The sequence below is a fragment of the Trichomonas vaginalis genome, chromosome VI, assembly GCF_026262505.1.
Source record: "Trichomonas vaginalis G3 chromosome VI, whole genome shotgun sequence".
In the NCBI taxonomy this organism is placed as follows: Eukaryota; Parabasalia; order Trichomonadida; family Trichomonadidae; genus Trichomonas; species Trichomonas vaginalis.
The window spans coordinates 17,513,719-17,534,893 of record NC_067208.1 but is presented as its reverse complement, the minus strand read 5'-3'; the positions used below and the strand labels follow the sequence as shown (position 1 = coordinate 17,534,893).

The 21,175-nt window shown below is 31.3% G+C and overlaps 7 protein-coding genes and 1 non-coding gene across 8 annotated transcripts, besides 1 other annotated feature; 6 read left to right on the top strand and 2 right to left on the bottom strand.

Annotated features, from left to right (window-relative positions):
- Positions 1-90: 90 nt before the first annotated feature.
- TVAGG3_0883210 (antigen BSP-related family) lies at positions 91-2,619 on the bottom strand (the record flags this gene model as incomplete). The annotated part of the gene is made up of 1 exon (XM_001316624.1): positions 374-2,584. One exon carries the CDS (start codon positions 2,582-2,584, stop codon positions 374-376), a length of 2,211 nt encoding a protein of 736 aa, XP_001316659.1.
- A 1,245-nt stretch (positions 2,620-3,864) lies between these two features.
- On the top strand, positions 3,865-8,483 carry TVAGG3_0883200 (histone methyltransferase activity (H3-K4 specific); the record flags this gene model as incomplete). Its single annotated transcript, XM_001316625.1, has 1 exon — positions 3,889-8,460. One exon carries the CDS (start codon positions 3,889-3,891, stop codon positions 8,458-8,460), a length of 4,572 nt encoding a protein of 1,523 aa, XP_001316660.1.
- A 507-nt stretch (positions 8,484-8,990) lies between these two features.
- Positions 8,991-11,893: a mobile genetic element.
- A 63-nt stretch (positions 11,894-11,956) lies between these two features.
- Positions 11,957-12,355, top strand: TVAGG3_0883180 (protein of unknown function (DUF3447); the record flags this gene model as incomplete). The annotated part of the gene is made up of 1 exon (XM_001316626.1): positions 11,957-12,298. The coding sequence occupies one exon, from the start codon at positions 11,957-11,959 to the stop codon at positions 12,296-12,298; it is 342 nt and encodes a 113-aa protein (XP_001316661.1).
- Positions 12,356-12,375: 20 nt separating this feature from the next.
- TVAGG3_0883170 (protein of unknown function (DUF3447)) lies at positions 12,376-13,266 on the top strand (the record flags this gene model as incomplete). The annotated part of the gene is made up of 1 exon (XM_001316627.1): positions 12,376-13,266. One exon carries the CDS (start codon positions 12,376-12,378, stop codon positions 13,264-13,266), a length of 891 nt encoding a protein of 296 aa, XP_001316662.1.
- A 1,690-nt stretch (positions 13,267-14,956) lies between these two features.
- Positions 14,957-18,140, top strand: TVAGG3_0883160 (pecanex family; the record flags this gene model as incomplete). The annotated part of the gene is made up of 1 exon (XM_001316628.1): positions 15,064-18,132. One exon carries the CDS (start codon positions 15,064-15,066, stop codon positions 18,130-18,132), a length of 3,069 nt encoding a protein of 1,022 aa, XP_001316663.1.
- A 509-nt stretch (positions 18,141-18,649) lies between these two features.
- Positions 18,650-18,853, top strand: TVAGG3_0883150 (uncharacterized protein; the record flags this gene model as incomplete). Its single annotated transcript, XM_001316629.1, has 1 exon — positions 18,650-18,853. One exon carries the CDS (start codon positions 18,650-18,652, stop codon positions 18,851-18,853), a length of 204 nt encoding a protein of 67 aa, XP_001316664.1.
- A 280-nt stretch (positions 18,854-19,133) lies between these two features.
- Positions 19,134-19,205, bottom strand: TVAGG3_0883140. Its single transcript has one exon. It is a non-coding gene; the product is annotated as a tRNA-Asp (tRNA).
- Positions 19,206-19,305: 100 nt separating this feature from the next.
- TVAGG3_0883130 (spectrin binding) lies at positions 19,306-20,842 on the top strand (the record flags this gene model as incomplete). Its single annotated transcript, XM_001316630.1, has 1 exon — positions 19,432-20,736. One exon carries the CDS (start codon positions 19,432-19,434, stop codon positions 20,734-20,736), a length of 1,305 nt encoding a protein of 434 aa, XP_001316665.1.
- Between the last annotated feature and the right edge of the window lie 333 nt (positions 20,843-21,175).

The window sequence follows — 21,175 nt, the reverse complement described above, 5'->3', positions numbered from 1 at the left end:
ATATGCTAGTTTTCACTTTCATTCGATAGTAAACAATTTTTATAGTCGTTGTATCATATCTTTATTGTACAATTTTGATCACTTTAAATAATTTCTTTTCAGATTTTATAATATCATAATATTAATGCAATTCTAACATTATGATTCGACATTAAAAGTTATATATTGATATAAAACAATATGAAAGTATCTAAAAACTAACATGAAATTTTTTTAATAAATTTCGAATAACAAAATAGAGGATAGAAGTCATATTTACAATATGACGTATGCATAAATTACTGTACAAGACTGGTAAGTGACTTTGGCTGATTCACATAGTTATCATAGTCAATTTCAGCGCTCATACTTGGATTATGTATAGACACGGGATCTACATCGAATCTCCTGTGTAATAGTCGACTCTCCTGAATCGACTCCATAGGCCAAAAAAAATGAAAAATAAAATAATGACAATCAAAACAATAAAAACAATAGAAATAGATAAAGCAGTTGCAAAAAGTGCAGATTTCCTTCCTTTAAAGAACTCTGGTCCATATTCATTCGGTTTCTGATCTTCAACGTAAGTTTGGGCAGGAAGTACTTTTTCTGGCTCGGGAGTGATCAAAGCATTCGTGTACTTCGGGATGAAATACGGAACATCTGGTGTTTTTGTTGGAAAAGGTGGATATGGAGGACTATCCCACGCTCTCCAGCATTTTCCTGGATACATTGGCTCCATACCATTGAATAATACATGCTTATTTAGTCCGTAGTAATGGATGATAACTCCTGGACTAAATCCATCTGTATTTGTAATTGAAGTAGTTCCACAGTAGAAAATATTAAGTTCTGGGGTTCCAACGAAAGCTCCTTGTCTTATATATCTTAAATCTTTTGGTAAATATACATTAGTAAGCTGTGTACAGTTCATAAATGATTCATATGAAACTGTACTTGTAATACAATCGACCATATCTACTGTAATTAAACTTGTATCATTTCTAAATGAAGCATCACCAATGTAACTGAATCCAGGACCTATATAAACATATTCTATTAAATATAAGTTGGAAAAAGACAAAGCTCCGAACTCGTATGTTGTGAAATTATGGAGGTCAACCTGAGGAGTAACTTTCGTAACATCTTCAACTGTTGGTCCGAAATATCTCATATTATAATTGCAATAACAAACTGCATTGTTAATAGAACTACAACTACCCCACATTACATACTCTAATGATGTGCAATGATCCATGCAATTGTAACTAAACGATGCTCTTTTTGTAAATTTCAGATATTTCAGGTTTGGAGAATAAGCGAAAGCTGAATTTCCGCAGAACAAATCGATATCTGGGAGATATACTTCTTCTAGATACAGACATCTATGGAAACAATACGATCCTATGGAGGAGTAAGTTAAACAAGAAATATTTGCAATTGTTAAGTTAGTAGAGTTAAAGAAATAGTCACCAACGTTATTAAGCCTTGCACTGAAATTGAATCTAGTTATCGTTGACATAGAAAACAGACCATTTGGAAAATTAAAATTTTTATCTGGAAGAATAACTTCTTCTCCATGGAAACCAGAGAATGCATATCCATCTAGATTTGTTAAATTGGTGTGATAAAAGTTTAAAACAGGCATTGGAACAAAATAAAATGCTTTTTCAGCAACATTATAAATTGTCGAGGGAAAAACAATAGAAATAAGTGATGTACAATTCCAAAATAAGAATCTTGGTATTCTTATGAGGCCTTCTCTAAGAACAGCCGATTCCATGAAAAGACATGAATCAAATGCGGCTTGCGGAATGGAATTATTGAAGAATATACCATCAGGAGCAGATATAGGATGCGTAGAGAGCATTTCTCCAAAACAGCCTTCAGCATATTCAACGTTATCGTAAAGTGGAAAATCTGAAATAAAAGAATTAGAAAAAACATAAGCACCAAATGATGTATAGTTTGGAAATATTACTGATTGAAGATTAGCGCAGTTTTTAAACAATTGATCAGGAATTTTATTCATTAACACTTTTGAAAGGTCGATCGAAACTAGACTTGAACAATTGTAGAATCCACTTGATGTTTTGTTCATAATTATGCCATAATTTATGTTAATTGTTGTTAAATTATAGTCAAAAGCAAAAGCACCAACTTTTAATTCAATTATATTAGTAGGTATCTTAATTTCGGTTGCGTTCATTATATTTGCAAAGAAATATTTTGGTGGATTAGTTACATTTATTTTAGATGCATCAATCATTCGAATAAAACGTGAAGCAAGCCATGCTTCTTCTGCTGTTGTTATTGTTTCTGGAAGAATAATGTTGGCAATTCCACAAAGTGATAATGAAAATTTTCTAATTTTTGTAACAGGAACGTTAATATCATTAAATTCAATTTGCTTGGGTATTTCAAATGTCGTATCTTCGGATAGTGAATAGTTTGTGTAGATACTTGTAATTTCGATGTTTTGATTATCAACTGCTAAAAATGAAAAATTAGTATCAGTGAAGCCCTGATCATCTAGTTGAATAGTATATTCACCTGGAGAAAAATCAGCATCGTATCTTAAGGCAAATAGAAAGGAAAAAAACATTAGAAAAAAAAAGTTCTTCGATTTTTTAAATCAAAATTAATCGCCGAAAATTTGAGCAAATCATTTCAGAATTTTGAATAAAAAGGGTATTTTAATAATGCAGTACACATGTTTATTATAGTTTTATAATCACATCTTTGAAATGATCGAAGAAAATTCGATTTTTGATTTCTTTCAAAGAGTTAATAAAGTCTTAAGAGAATGTAATGAACGATAAACACTCAAGATAGAAAACCAAATTGATATTTGCCTATGAGCTTTGGAATACCTAATTTTAATAAAAAAAGATGTAAATAAAATCATAAAAAGCAAAGAAATTTATGCAACCATCAATACAGCCAGTTGCTACTCAAGTCACCAAATAGATTGACAAATACTTTTGATTGAAATATTTCTATTATAGGCAAATTTATTAGAAAACTATAGATTAAGATACGACATAGCTAGTATTAATCTTTGTTTGATTAATTTGCTGAGTTTGGAAGGTTTTTTTGAAAAACTATTAAAAAATGAAGTAAATAAGCATTTTAATTATAAAAACTATATTCCTCACATATGAGTCTAATTTAATGAAGTTTTTTTCTTATTTAATTAAAATGATTTTTGAAAGTTCATAAAAATTTTATACATCATTGAAAAATCAAGAATAAAAATTGAAAGCCTAGAATTTAATGTGCTTACATCAGTTAATTGATCGATAGATTTTCATTCTAGTCTCAAATTTTGAATGATATGTAAGATCGAACGTTATTGCTGGAATAATCCTAATAATAAATATCAATTATTTTTCAACAATTTTTTTATATAAAGCACTTGAGACAATTCAAATTTTTCTGTTTTTTTAAAAAGCACGTTGATCATATTGACACAAATGAAAATCATACATTAATATGAAGTTTATAATCTTTTTAAATACATGACACTTTTTCATTCAAAATTTCCTCTCAATTATTCAAAATCAATTTTTCACTCATGTTTATTTAATTTTATTATTACAATTCTTATTAATTTAACACCGAATTTTTAAACTAAGTTCACAATTAATTGTCTTTCTAAACAAATTTACATTCTGTCTAATTAATCGAAGTCCATATTAATTACCTCATTATCTTCATCTCAATTGCATTAATGAATAACGCCGATAGAACTATTACATCAAATTTAATTAGTTATTCCTTTTAATCACATTTTTGATTCTCATATTTTTAACAAGTTTGAAAACTTCATGGCAGCATGCGCTATTTAAACGTTCAACAATTTACAAAACCATTCAAATTTTTTTTTAATCCCGCTCTTTCCACTTGATGTCAAATACTGTTGACGAAAACAACAGTAGGAGCTCAAGACAAGGCTCTGACGATGATCAAAATATTGACACTCTTCTTGATTCTTTTCCTTTCGGGATGGAGCAATTTGAAGATTTTTACTCTTCTAATGAAGAAACAATTGATGTTGTTCACACACATACAGTTAGCCCATCAGGAGAATATAAATTCTTTGTTAAAATGAATAAAGAGTCATACAAAGATTCAAAATGGATAGATTATCCTACTTCCGGGGTAAATAAAACTACAGTTGACAAATATCTGAAATTACATCAATATACTCCACCCGCAGCGCCATACTACAATCCTGATTTCAATATCCCAGTAAAGATAATAGGAGTTGAAAATGACAAATACCATGTAATGTGGAAAAATTTACCTATTGCTGATGCTACATGGGAAACCCGTGATTCCCTTAAAAATGATAAACTGATTAATGATTATCTCAGGCAAGATGCTGTTCAATCCAAAAATACCACCTCCATTGCAAACAGCCCGTACGCACAATCAGATATGATGAATCATGGCGAAACAGATCTGTTTCAGATCGAAAGAATGAACAGATTAAGGGATGGAATAGCGCGGATACTACAAGACAACAGCAGCGTAATTTATATTACTAATTCACCACAAGAATCACGCGCTCCTTTCATTAATTTCATTGGAACTACGGCAAGACCTCAACCAGGCTACGGCAGGTACTTAATTGTTACTACAATCGATTACGTATCACTATGGGAGCAATTCATCCCGGATCTTCATATCGATTACATCAAATTTGTAGGTACAGAACAAGAATTAGTTCAAATCCAAAAATCCATACTTCGGAATCCAAATATGCCTAATCTTAAATACCAAATCATACTTACTACGTTCGATACTAACATTTTTTGCTTATCATTCAAATGGAACTTGGTTATTCTTGATGACAGCTCGCCAAGTATCAGACCCAACATCGCCAATGTCGTACAAGACAAAGCAATTCAATCACAATGCAAAATTTTCATTGTAAACGGTCAATTCGATGATTATCACCGAAAAATGTACTCAGAATTCCTTACTGACCCTATGCATACGGATAATATTACAATTAAATCAGAAGCGATCAATAAAATGTACGATAATCCATTCACAGAATATCTTATCGAATGTAACATGGAATACGAGCAATATTACTACTATTTCGACTCATTCTTACAGAACAAAGACAATATAAAGTCAATAAAGAAGTCAAACGAGAATACAATCTTTAATAATCTTTCAACAACTTTACACAACGTTTGCAACCATCCTGCAATCACTTATGATACAGAAACAATCATTACAAGATACATGAAGAATAATAACATAAGTTTACGTACAAAAGATGTAGATTTAAACGCTTTAATTTCATCTTCCGCCAAATTAAAAATTACAGACAAAATTGTTGATTTCGTAAAGAACACTTGTCAATTTCCAGTCGTAATCATCGTGTTTTACCCTCAACTTCGAGATTTTCTCCTTAAATTTTTCATAAATAAGGGATTAAGCGCGATTTCCATAGAGAAAGACAAGCCATTAGATACAGTAGTACAGCCACAAATTATTATTGTCTTAAAGATAGCTGTTGTCCGCAGAAATGAACTAATTTCGAATCTGAAAAATTTATTACGCTCAAACCACTTTATTTTATACGATACATTGTCACAAAGGGATCCACAAACGATGGATGACATCAAACTGATCAACGACATCAGAATTCCCGATCCTACAAACGAAGTTTCGATTTACAGACTAATTACTAAGTATTCGATCGAAGCATTGACATATGGATCGAATCCCAAAAGCCAGAACACCTTATACAAGCTTTGCGCAGCAATAGCTGTTGATACTTTCACTCGAAATTTCAATAATCAAAATTCAATTGAAGAAATCTTGATGCATTCTGAAATTCATCGAGGATCATTGAATGCTGGTACATCTCCGATGTTCATGATCAACAAATCTCTGCTTAATTTTGATGATCCAAATATTTCTACAGATTATTTCTGGGAAACGATACTTACTAAGATAGAAAACATATACAACAAGTCACAAGAGATCATCCAACAGCAGCAGCAACAACAACTCCTTCAAGAACAGCAAATGCAGCAAATGTCGGCAATTCCGCCTCCTCCTCCACAGCAAATGATTCCAATGAACGTAGAAAACTTCTCTGGAGCTAAGAAGAAGCGTAAAAACAAAAATTTGAGTAATAATCAGATGGTTCCTTCGTTATTAATGATGAAGAACGGCCAATACCCACAGCAATCGATGTTTATGAACGGCCAGTACCAGTACGCGCCACAACAAATGCAGATGTTCGCGTATCAGATGCAACATTTGAGTAAATTGAGGCAGCAACAGATGAAACAGCTCCAACGGCAGCAGAAGATGCAGCAGAACAGCGACCAGTACAGTCAGCAGTACAATAAACAGCCATCTTTCCCTCAAAATCCCCAAATTCCTCAAAATTTCCCTCAAAATCAGAATTTCAATGGAAATGTGGCCACTTCACCTTTCCCATCTCAACCGACCAATAATAATGTGGTCACTTCGCCTTACACTCAACAAAATACTCAGAATAGCCAACAACAACAAAATAATGTCACTTCACCTTCTTTACAACAACCGCAACCGTCAAATTCGAGTCTTCCGACACAAACAAATTATTCCAGGCCCATTACACCAATAGATGATTTGACAGCTGTGTGCAGAGTTACGATGAAATGGATGAAGCTGAGTACTGGCTACGATACCTCCAAAACGCCAATAATAAACGAATTTATTGAGGGCGAATCTCCATACGAAGAAAAGTTCTCTGATGAATTTAAGTCAAAAAGTGCCAAATTACGTCTAAAACGAATCAAATTCATAGAATTGAACGGAAGACTGCTGAAAACAGCTGACAAAGACGAGGACATCGCCATTCCAAACCTGCCACCAAAATACGGAGACAACTGGACGCCAGAGAAAGACAGGTTACTCATGAAATTGACTTACGAAAAAGGTTTAGGTGAAGTGACTTCTTCTGACTTAGATATGGATGATTCTGTCAATCCGACAGAGAGATTCAACGCTATAATGACTGCTATAGATAAAGTAGCTTCAAAACTTGACAAAATAACAAATGAAACCGTCAAAACCGCTTTGGAAAAGAAAGGGCGGAAAACAGCATTGAAATCATATTCAGACAGTTTCAGTTTGGAAGAGCACAAAGAACTAATAAAATTAATTGACAGAAACGGTTTTGTAAATCCGGATTTAGTTCTTTCCAAGACGAATTCCAAGCACACGAGAGAAGAAGTAATGAAGTACTGCGAACAAATAATTGACTACTGTTTCAAATTTGTTGACGGTTCTGACACAGAGTCACTTTTTATGTCAGATAAAATCAATGACAAAACCGCACGAAGAATATATAATTCCATTACTTTGATGATTGATTTGAAAGAAGTTCTCGACCAGAACGCACTAATAAACCAGACACAAAGAGAAATAGTCCAAACAGTTTTGGAGTTGGGTTACGAAGATGCTGCAAAAAGTGACATTGTAAACAACAATTTACCAGGTGTTACAAAAGTGAGACCTTTGCAAAAAGAGCTTAAAAAGATATTGCATTTCACAAAGGTAATAAATAAAACTGCTCTTAAAAGAACATCTTCGAATCAAATATCAAATAATAATAGTAATTTAAGTGAAGAAAAAACCGAAGAAAATTCAGATGAAGTCACTTTTCCGATTATTTTGAATTCAACATTAAGAGTTATTAGTTTAGGTACTGTAGATTATACTCGAGAGAATTACCACACACAGAGATATATTTATTGTATTGGTTTTGTTTCTGAAAGACTCTACGCGAGTATCGAAAATCCAAACGAAAAAGCGTGGTACAGATCATTGATTTTAGACGGGGGAGAGATGCCGTTGTTCAGGGTCGAATTGAAAGATAATCCAGAGTATTTCTGGGAAGGTCCTAAGCCTACGAGTCCTTGGAGTGCTGCTATCAAAGACATCGAGAGAAAGAGATCAATTCTCGGTTTCAAATCTCATTCTGTGAGTGTTTCTGGACCAGAAAGTTTCGGCTTTGCTGCACCAAAGATTATCTCTTTAATTTCGAAACTTCCCAACGCAGACAAGTGCAAGAAGTTCAATAGAGAAACACCGTCAACAACAGGAATGACGAGTGAAACTGAAGAATCACATTTGTCGAAGAAAATCAGACAAATTAAACAAGAAAAAGAATCTGATTTACCAATTTTGTTGCAGAGTTCTGACCAAAATGAAGAGAAGAAGATGAGTAAATTCATTGATGATGCGTCTAGCTCTGACATTCCAAGGGAACAAAGTGATTCACCTGAATCAGAATCAGCCGTAGAAACAGAAAATGAAGATTTGCCTGTGATTGAAGAATACAAGTCAGATAAACTTGTTTTCAATTTCAGAAGACTTCTGCAGATCAGACAACAAAGTGAGATACACATTGTTTTACCAAGAACTGATAATGTTTTGGAAATTATTAGATCTATTTAATTTTTTGTTGTTTTATATATTATTTGTATATATATATTTTTAATTTTTAAAATATTTGTTATTTATACAAAAAAATAATTATTTGCCTTTTTTCAAACTTTATTCAATATATATATCATTGCCATGAGAATATTTTCTTTACAAGGCTCTTCATATATTCTAATTTGAATATCTCATAATTCCTAATTTTTCATAACACTAATGTACGCAATCTATAGATTACGAAACATTTACGAATGCACTTAGATGTATATTTTTTTTAACTTGTTGAATTAACATGAAATTTGTATAGTGCATATTTTTATCATCATGGCTGAGATTTTGTGAACTTTAAGTTGAAGAATAAAAAAAATTAATATCAGAATCAAAAAAAATGTGTTTTTCCACTTCAAAATGATTGAACTTCAAAGTTTGGATAATAATAAAGCAAATCGGTTTTCCAAAAAATATTCAAAATCTATTTTTTCATATGAAAATTCAAATATTATATATATATATATTTTTTTTTTGAATTTTCAACTCTGACATTGAACAGAATGAGTATCTTAATTTTGTTTCATATCATATAATATGATTAATAGTACCATTATTTTTAAAATATAGATTTGATCACAAATATCAAACCAAATTATGTGTAATTGTAAAACAAATGTATTACAATGTTTACAACCATGAGATAAATCAGTAAAATACATCGATAAAAGAGTATAAAACAGGTTTTTAGTCTATTTAATTTCATATTAGAAGTTTTAACACGCAATGTTAAAATTGTAGTTGGTACATGAGATACCCGAACTTGTTAGTACTACGTGCGTGATAAAGTAAGCTTCAACCTTATACCAATATTGTAAATTGAATCAAATTGTGGACATTGTATTGATATACAATTCGTTTTATGATATAAAACTGATATAATACTTGCACTTGATTATTTTGCAGTGGCATTTAAGAGATTTTTCACGATAATTCTGTATGATAATATAACTCAAGATAGTATTGACCGATTTTCTCCAAACTATGTATTCCACATATACATAATATGGATAGTCCGTATCTGGAGTTTTAGGCCAAAATTTTGGTTGGGAGAGAGTGTCGGTACCTTTGCCAAAGTTGGCATAGTTTTTTTTCCAAGTTCACATAGTATTTTTTTTTCTCTTAAGGATACCCTTACATTGCGTAGTTAGAAAGAGAATATGATATTGTCATGATTGCTAAAGTTTTAGGCTCCAGAAATGAATATACATCAAACTGAAACAATTGATAAATTGAATGAACTTTTGAGAGGTTCTCAAATAAAAAAAATTATCTAATTTTTTACAATATTACTATTATTTTATCCACATATGTATATATAGTAATTTGAGAAAAACTTTTAGGAAAAAATAAGTTTAATAAAAATCTGAATTTTACTTGTTGTGGGATTGTTATTAATTGACACTCCAGACGTATTACTAATAGTTATGCGTATGCAATTAAAGTATTTCTGATGGACAAAATGTGAGATTTATATCAGATAATTCATTTCTACTATTAAGTTATTCATTTATGAGTTTGCACTTATTCGCACTAAATAAATAACTATTAAAAATTGTTTTAATTAATTGACACCATATAATAGAGTGAATTTTGTTTGATCAAACAACAATAGATGATAGATATAAAGCCAAGAAACTTGCTATTAATATGCTCTACTTGCTATTTCAATGTAAGTATGATATTTTCTAAATGTTTCGTTCAGATAACTTAGATATATTAGTCAAAATTTGAAATTTTAATAGCACATATATTAAAAATAATTATTATTCATAAAAGATTAATGAAATAGTAAAAAAAATCAATCAAATTATAAAAATACAACATTTAGAAGAATTCTTATTATCCTTCAAAAAGTCAGTATTTCTGCTGTAATTTTCTACAACATTGTAGTTATTGCACTTTGTCTATGGATTTGTATATATGTTATATATAAATTATATATCTAAACTGCCCATAAGTGCAATTTTTATATAAATTGTTTATTTCTTTAACAATTTCATATGAAATATGCTTTTTTAAGCGTATCAAAGCTGTGTTCTTAATGTGCATGGATATATCAAGAAAAATGTCGAAAAAAAATGTGAATTCACAAATTCACTGAATTTTCACCGTTTTTTGAATTTTGCTACAGCACTAATATTAAATAATACTAAAATCTTCTGTCTTTGTAAAAGAATAAATTCTGACAAAAAGTGCTCGTTTAAATTTAATGATCATCTGTATGACTAAGTGGTAAAAAGTGTTTATGACCAAAAAAGGGTTACATGCTTAGTCTATTTTTCTGACAGGATACTCTAGATTTACATGATCTCTATTTCATATCTCCGTTTTTAGATTCTTCGACAGATTTTATGATAGAAAACCAAGATTAACAAATTTCCGGCATGTTAATGAAGAAATCTGCAGCTACCCTCAATATTATTTCAATAATCAGTATCGTTTCTCTTACAATTTATTTTTTTCTCAATAATTTAACAAGAAATAACAATACACACTTGGTTTTACGTATAAAAGCTAAGTGTCGAACTTAATCAACTTTACTTACTTAGCAAATGAATATTTTTGTGGTTGCGAGTTCTGAATGCTGAAGTTTTAGATTTCTCTATAAATGATATCATTGCACTTACAATGTTGTTCCAGCTTATCGCATAAATCATAGAAAATCCAAAAAAAAATAATATAAAGAAAATTCATGTCATGAAGTTCAAAAAATACCGTGTAACATTAAAATTTGTTATGCATAATACATTTTAGCTATTATTGATTTTTTTTAATTTTCGAGAAATTGAATGGTGAGTCCGATAGAGAAATTTTTAAAAATCCTAGTGCCTCATAGAAGTAATTTCCCTCGTCTCCCATACTTCCAAATGTATGCATATGACATAAACTTTTATGCATTACACAAGTGGCCAATAATATCTATAGAGTAAAAAATTAGAAATTTAATTTTTTTATATGATAGTTATATTTCAGATTTGCGAGCGTAACTTTTTTCTCCATGGCATACTTGTTTTAAGAGCAAATGATCAAAATCGTCCTTCAATTATTGAAGGAGCTGATATCTTTTGAAAATTGAATTGAAAGGGTATTCAATTTTCAAATTTCCTCTCAATTTTGGAAACATATCAACTCTATGAATTAACAATTATGTGCCTTCACAGTTTATCAGTCATATAAGGTGCTTATAAAGAAAAAAGTTACGCTCGCAAAATATGTTTTTATATAGATTTCACATAAAATAATTATGTAATTTCTAAAAAGAATATTTTTGTTCTTGAATATTAAAGTGTATTGTAGTTTAAAAAGTTTTAAATATGTTGCTAAAATTTCAGGTTTATAGCTCATGTCTAGCATGACTTCTTCGTATGCGCAAAAAATCTGACACGTAAGGGTATCCTTAATGAATATTAAAGATATTATTTATGGTAAAATACAAATTTGTCCTTTTAAAAAATTTTTAATGTCTGATCAAGACATTCATCCAAACAAATACGGTGAAGTGCGAGATAAGTTTAAATACTATATCGATTCATATAATGCATTGTATCAACTGAAAACGGAAAAAGAAGAAGAATTAAACAAGATTTACAAAATGATACAAACAGAATTGATTGATTCAGAGAAGCGTCTTCCGCAAATTTTAATAAAAGATATTTTTGATATCATTCCGTATAATAATCGTTATACAAAGTCATATTTATATCTTGCGAAACTCATTTCAGATGATTATCATATCCTGGAGGTCAGAAATGTTGATTTATTTCAAACTTATTGTTTTACAAAGAATATGGAATTAAATTAAACAAATTTGATGATTTCGAAAAAATTAAATCAAAAAATCTTGATATTCATACAGAAGATACAATTTACAGAGCAATTATGTATAATGATTTAGAAAGATTCATTTCATTCACCGAAAGAGAAGGATTTGATAAAGATCAAAAACTTGTAAGCAGTTTATATCCACATGAGATGAAACAATCTACATTACTTGAATTATGCTGCTACCATGGAGCTGTTGACTGTTTCAAGTTATTAAGAACAAAATTTAACTCAGAAATAACTTATAAATGTCTAATAAGTTCATTTCTAGGAGGAAATCCAGAGATTATGAGTGAATGTTTGAAACATCACAAACCAGATAAAGATTGCATGAAGTATGCAATTATTTCACACAATATTGATTTTGTTACATTCTTGATGAATGAATACAATATAGATATATATATACGTTTATATCATTGCATAGATCATAAAAACCTTGAATCATTTTTAGTTTATTTCGATCTAACTAATGATATTAACACATGTTTTGTTTATTCAGCATGTTTCAATATTCCATCCATTTGCGAATATTTCTTATCACTTGGTGCTGACATCATGGCAAGAGATTATCTTAAATCAACCGCTCTTCATAATGCAGCCTATGAAAATTCTAAGGAAGCAGCCGAATTTCTTATTTCACATGGTATAAATATCAATGAAATAGATAATGACGGAAAAACCGCACTTCATGAAGCAGCCTATAAAATAGTAAAGAAACAGCTGAACTTCTTATTTTACATGGTGCAAATATCAATGAAAAAGATAAACATGGAAAAACTGCTCTTCATGTTGCAGCAGAAAATAATAGTAAAGAAACCGCCGAGCTTCTTATATCACATGGTGCGAATATCAATGAAAAAGAAGGATATGGGCAAACCGCACTTCATTATGCAGCACTTCAAGATTGTAAAGAAACAGCCGAATTTCTTATTTCACATGGTATAAATATCAATGAAAAAGATAATAACGGAAAAACTGCACTTCATAAAGCAGCCTATGCAAATAAAAAAGAAACAGCCGAACTTCTTATTTCACATGGTATAAATATCAATGAAAAAGATAATAACGGAAAAACCGCACTTCATGAAGCAGCCTATAAAAATAGTAAAGAAACAGCTGAATTTCTTATTTCACATGGCATAAATATCAATGAAAAAGATAATGACGGAAAAACTGCACTTCATAAAGCAGCCTATAAAAATAGTAAAGAAACAGCTGAATTTCTTATTTCACATGGCATAAATATCAATGAAAAAGATAATGACGGAAAAACTGCACTTCATAAAGCAGCCTATGCAAATAAAAAAGAAACAGCCGAACTTCTTATTTCACATGGTATAAATGTCAATGAAAAAGACAATGGCGGAAGAACTGCACTTCATGAAGCAGCAAGAAAATATGGCTGGGTTCAAAAAGAAACAACCGAACTTCTTCTTTCGAATGGTGCAAATATCAACGAAAAAGATAAAGATGGCTGCACTGCTCTTCATATTGCAATCCATGAAAACAATAAAGGAATAGCCAAACTTCTTATTTCACATGGCATAAATATCAATGAAAAAGATAAAAACGGAAAAACTGCACTTCATGAAGCAGCTTGTACAAATAGTAAAGAAATAGCCGAACTTCTTATTTCACATGGTGCGAATATCAATGAAAAGGATAATGATGGAAAAAGTGCTGCTGAGTATGCAGATGAGAGCGCTAAAAAAGAAGAAAAACCTATAGATCTCGATTTTTTATGGTGAGCTCGGCGAGCACTTTTTGACGCCCACGTGCTCGGATTCGCAATGATGCAACTATGTTTTCTTTCAACATATATATATATAAACTCGCCAACTTGGCAATTTATGTCTAGTTTGATTAAAACAATATAAAACAATTATGAAAGACTTTAATCAGGCAATGAAGAGTTTTTGTGTTTCGTATGCTTTGGCCCACTTGAAGATGTTGGCCCCGTGATCAAGAGAACATTTGATATAATAAATAGAACTCAATAAAGCAATATTAAATATTATAAGAAAAAGAATCCTATAAATCAATGATAAATATGAAAATAAATCCAATAAAATAAATATGAAAATGATAGAGCTTAACTTTACAAATCTAATATATTATATTTACAAATTTTATTAAAGAATTATGGAAAATAAAATTAACAAATCTAATACATCATGAAGCATGGCGCAAGAATTTCAATAAGCTGCAAATTAGTTTTAATTTACTAGCTTTCAAAGCATCTAGCTAGATAAAGTTGAGTATGGCTAGTAATATCTTCTTAATTACATAAAATAAAACTGCAAAATAGAAAAGGCTGAAGCACTTATATCTATGCAAGCTTCGTCTTGCTCCAGTTTCAAAAATTGCCTTAGAATAAAATCGGATGGCATTTATTTCTACTGAATAAAGTTTATTCAAAAAAACCGTTGCAAAAATATGAAATGTAATGTCTTCATATATCAATAATCACAGATATGCAAATATCAACTTAAATGACGAACACAATTTCTCTCAATTTTTTTGACGGAAGGAGAATATTTTTAGGATTTTCCAAATAATTTTATTATATGATTATTTTGCCGATAATAAATTTTTATTAACTCTCAATTTCTAATTTACGATTATCAAGTTTTTATTAAAGTTAAGTTTTTGATGACAATAGGGGATGGACATCGGCGCTGGCTCATCTCCTTTTGTTCAGGGCTAGCCATTTCTAATAATATTGCAACTAATATTATCAGAATGATAGTTTTCATCCTTTTAATTTTAGTATATTTGATTCCTGCATTTTATGATTTTACTTGGACACAATCTATCCAATTTTCGATAGTATTATCACTTTTCATATTCGCAATCAAAATAACCTTAGTAATTTTAACATTAATAGTAAATCATACCCAAATTATACCAAAAAAACAACAAAACACAGAAAATACAACTATCACCAGAAAAGCGCAGCTGTCTAGCAATACTCCTCCAGAAGGAATCCCTCAAGAATTATGGGATTTAAGAAATGATATCCCATACGACGGTCCTATTACCGAAAACATCTTTTCTGATCTTATTGACAGAGGTTTTGAACCAAATGTCGTTATAAATTTCATAAAAATTGTTACAGAATCAGAAAATCAAGTTTCTGAAGCAGATACTTCATCAGAAAACGAAAAGAAAGACGTTTTAATCATATGCGGCCATCAATTTACATTACCTTTTACAAGAGATAGCTTAGATTCTTTATTTGGCGGAAATACTTCCTTTTTCTACGTAATTATTGCATTTTGCGTAAATTTTCTTATGAATGTACTGTGTCCGATGCATATGAAGACACTTCCATTACCAGGGAAGATCTGGCTTTGCTTTGTTTTCGGGCCAGCTTTGTACAGCACTTTGCATCCACCAGAAGTCGATTATTACTCAACAACGACAGGAGACATATACACAGGAATTACCAGACCAGCTTCAATAGCTTGTGTTGTCGGAATTTTGCAATTTATTCAATCAAATAAATTATTTCCAGATTTATTAAAAGATTCGGCCATTCAAGAGAATATAACAGAATTCATACATTGGCTATACTATTTCTTCGTTTACGGCCTTTATTTGTTCCCATTATGGACATATTTATTTATTGGCCACCCGATTACGATGCTGACCTGGATATTGGAATGGGCATCAAGGTATCTGTTCGGTCATTGCGGAGTTACAAGCTGTGGCAATGCATTAATTTTATTTATTAGATCTGCCATTTTATATGCAATTATTACTGGTATTTTATCAGCTAATTATAGCAGATTAACACTTAGCTTGTCGTGCGCAATAATTGTAGTAATTTTACAAATTCCGACAAGAATTTGTTTCAAACTCTCATGGAGATCGCTTATTTCAGTTGTTTTCATACTATGTATGGGTGTTGTAGCTTATATCGGCTGTTATACAGGCGCTTCAACCACTTTTTCGACTGAATCAGTATTATATATATTTTCCATGACATTTTTAGGCGTATTCGATATACTTTGGCCATACGGATGCGCAATTAACCGATATATCTTCTTTACGACAAGATTTATTCCGTTCACTTCAAATACGGTTAATTTCATAAGATTTTTGACACCTTGCTTCATCTGTCCAATGGTTTTGGGACTGACATTGTCCATCAATCCCGCCAACTTCATATTGACAGGATTCATCCTAATAATGTGCATAAATAAGTCTTTCACGGAACCTCACATTTTTGCGTTGGCCCTGCTCATTGAAAAAATATTCTACGAAATAGAACTTAATTTGACCGATAGAACCTTTGGAATTTTTTATTCAATGATGGTTTTGCAGAAATTGGTTTCTGTGATATCAGTTACAGATTTCTGGAGTAGATCCAGACTTCCGGCTGTTTATCAGATACTAGATCACTTCTCCGGCGATACAATTTTAGAAAAAATTACATTATACTTTGTGACTTTAATAATTATGTCTGTACCGTTTGCAGATAGGTCAGTTACAACTATAGCTTTCATCTGGAGCTTCGTTACTGGTGCTCCTTACCATATTCCATCAAAATTCCCTTACATTCTTTTGCCATTCCCTCCCCGACCAAATTCGTTCTGGAACCAAGTGTTGGAGAACCGAAATATCGATATTGCAAGGAATTATCTCCAACATCGAACGGAACATCCCATAGAAACTCCAGTTTACACTTCAATGACTCAATCCCTTGTTTTTTCCCTTTACGGTTTGGTCAGATCCGGCCGTTTGGGCATTGTTAGCTCAAATTCTTTTTATTTGTTCCTTAGCGAGCCTTTGGCGGCATTTGTGCATATAATAAGTATCGAACCAAACTCAGTTCTGTTCCAATTAAGAGGTTTGGAGTACAATGATGAAACAATTTGTCATCTAGGCGAAATTGCAAAGCTTAAAGATGATATTTCCAGTTACAAGGATGGAGTTCCTAATATTACATCAAGCTGCATGTATATGATTACGGATTGGAAGACAAGAGCCACTGGAGTTATTTTATGGCAATATAATGTAACAAAAATTAAGAGTTCGGATGCATTTATAAGTCTAACAGTTGATGAAATGCGTTTCTGGTCATTCTTGGCCTTCGCTGTCAGTGCAAAACCTTTCATTGTCGAAAATAAGTTGCCTCCCTTTGAATTAGACGGGGAATTGGACATTGATTTCCAATTAGCCATAACTGTTGTCGAGATTAATGTCGACGATTCCATGAAAAAGTCATTAAAATGGTTAGAAAAGAATTTTATGGAATCAATCTTTACAAACGACGCAATTGACAGGGACAAATTATTTAGAGTTTTCCATGGCCATCCAGAGCCAATCATCCAAAATGCTGCCAGAAACATCGTTTTGTATTTATCATTATGTTCCATGTCATTAGGACCAGAAACAGACACAACCGAGTCATGCAGAGCATTTATATCAGATACAAGCCTCAGATACTTCGTTGCTCCTGCACAAAGTACAGAATTTAGTGAAGCATTCATGCAAGAAAGAAAAGACTTGGTCGCATTTGAAGATAAAGCCGATGGCCGTTTCGTTTTGTTCTTTAGACTGACTGAAGTTGTTTGGGACGTTTTGTCTGTGCAAAAAGAGTTTGTAAGGTCATATTGGGCAAGTGAAGCAGTTGAACAGATATTCTTTGGCGAAGATAACAGCGAAAGACTATCAATTCAAGAGGACGACCACACAATGAGAAATTTGATTGTTCAAGCTTGCGATTTGCCAATAGGATATCCTGCATTAGTTTCTCCTGTTATGCCTTCATTCTCTCCACCACCAAATTCAACAATTTCATGAAAATGGAAATTTATATGTTTATATATTTTTTGTTTTGTAAAATATGTTATTTGTTTGTTTTATCTACTTGAAGTGTTTCTTATTTGTCTATATGGTTTTATATTTTTTTTATTTAATTGCTCAAATTTTCCTAAATTTTTACCACTCTTCTCAGATTGGAGCTTCTTGATTAATAAGGGATTATTACTTAATAGAGTTTCTTAATGAGAAACGAATCATTACAATCATTACTGCGATATTTATTTGTGTGATTCTTTAATATCAAGATGAATATTATTACCTCTAAGAATTACATTCAAAAGATAAAATAAGAGTATTTACATATATAAGTGTTCGCTGAACACAATCTTGAATATATTTTCACAATTTTGACTGAATATTGATGTGAAAACTCGATTTCATTCACTGAAAACTCTAAATTAAACAGAGATATGGCTATTTCCGTTTTAAAAACTATACCTTGTAAAGAGCGTTTTTGAAACGTTTACGACGATACAAATTGTCAAAAAATATCATAATGTGCAAAGAAGCTGACAACCAAGACTCTGCAGCAAAATATGCTAATCCAAATGCTTTACCCGAACCAACCGAACCAACTCAAGTTCCACAAGATGCTTTAGTTCCACCACAACATTCATCAAATTTTGATCATCAACAACCAACGATTGCAAATGCAGAAAACTTCTCAGACAAGGATTTATCATCTGTTTCATCAGCGTAATTGTTTATTTAACATAAAATTACATTTTCATTAATACTCATGAATCTTTATTGTCTCATGAATGATGCAAAAATGTAAGCCCTACAAATTACTTGTATTTTATTAATTTTATTTGAAATATTTGTTATATTATTTAATAAAAATTATTTTTTCAAATTTTTAGCATATGATAACAGTCAGTTTTTAAGAATGTACGACTTTAAAAAGCCATTGATCAACTTTGCAATGCAAAAAATTGAAGATGTACCTTTAAGCACTGCATAAAAAAATAATAAAAAAGCTCGGTCACCGGGAATCGAACCCGGATCAAAAGAACGACAATCTTACATGATAACCATTACACTATGACCGATTTCCAGAAATATTTCTATAAATTTAAATAACATTAGTAATAAATTCCATCTCCTATTTTCCTCATTTCCGATATTATCTGACAAGTCAAATATTTGTATGAAAAATAATCGCTACGGGCTTTTTTGAACATGAACTTTCCCTATTAATTATCTATCTCTTTTACTTACCTCTAGACATCCGTATTTTCTTTTTGAAATTCGATCAATTTTTCTTTATTCCGAAAAATGCTCTACGCAATTGATACTCCAAATGGATTTCGTGAAGATGTTCAATTAACCCTAAAACAAAAAAGTATAATGGAGCTTAATTCATGGTTTTCAGACCTCAATGAATCAAATTTGAAACATATTGCCAAATATATCATAAGTTCAACCTTTGCCAAGACACAAGAATCATTACCAATTTTATGCAAGACTCTATTAAATACGATTCAACTCCGTTTCCTGGAATTACCACTTTATGTTGAATTAATTTCAAAAATTTTAGCTGGAGAAAGCAAAAGGAATGCAATTGGAGCTCTTCCAGCCGAGATAATTAAAGTATGCTTCGAATTCACACCAGAATACAATCCAGATGTTGTTATTACGAAATTTCACTTTCTAAGAATGCTTTTGAATGCTAAACTTGTCAAAATTCAGTCAATTACAGCATCAATGAAAGAAATAGATGCCTCCAGACCAAACTTTTTATTCCTTGCCGCTTTATTCTTTTTACCAGAAATTACATCTACGGATCAACGCTTTACAAAGAAGTTAAACGAGATGATTCCTGATCTTCGACTTACAGAGAGGTGTTTACACCCATATCAAGACAGATTTTCCGAACTTAGCGAAAATGATTTTTCGAAATTAAAAGAACTTACAGAAATTGGTGTTGAAAAGACACATATTGCCTACAGTATAATGAAAGATGATGTCAATTCTTTCGAAAGGCACGTAAATCAAGAAAAAATAGATTTGGAAGGATTTGTTGATGACATTTTGTTTATTCCATGCCAATTCTTGAAGATGACACCATCATATATTGACTTTCCAGCCTTCTTTGGCTCAACAAAGATCGTTGACTGGATATTATCACATAAAATACAATTTTCTTCTCCGATGATGTTCGCTGTTGCCGGTGGAAACATGAAATCGATACAATACTTCTTATCTCGTGGTTATGACTTCGAAAAATGCCTCAGAGTCGCAACTTATTTCAAGAGAATTGATTTGTTCAATTACATTCGACCAAAAATCGCTCAGGCATTCTACAACTCCGAATTGAATATTTGTTTATGTCGTGCATCAGAACAGAATGAGATAAGAGTTGTTAAATTCTGCATTGATTCTAAATGCAACGTAAATTGCACAGATGAAAAAGGAGAATCGCCTGTTTTCCTTGCATCTAGAGCAGGAAATAACCAACTGTTGAAGATTCTTCTTGATGTACCTGGCTGCAGCAAGAAAATACCAAATATGTTTGGAAATAGAGCTGATGAAGTCGCTGAAGATGCAACTCTTCAGACACTCCAAGATTTTGACGAATAAAAATTCTTTATATCTATTCTTATTTAATTGTATTTTTTTTTTACTCAGGATATCATTTTTAAATAACTTCAACTGGGTATAAGACAATAAAAATTTTGCAAAATGGCCCCCAGATCCCTCAAAATCGAGACGTTTTTAAAAGAGTATTTACCACTTCCTGACAAAAGGGGGGAACTCATTTTTTAGACCAAAAAAGTGGCACCTGAGTATATTGTTTCTGCTTTATCTGATCATTGAAACGGAATTGATCCACGTTATTAGTATGAAACAATGATATACTAGGGACTAGAGAAGATTAGTATTACAAAAACCCAATTATTCGATGTTCAACTCATCATATCTTGCATTAAATTTGATACCTTTATTTTTTCGAAATATTACAACAGTAGCAACCTTACGTATTACCAATGATAGCCAGAGTACTATTTTGGCATAAAAA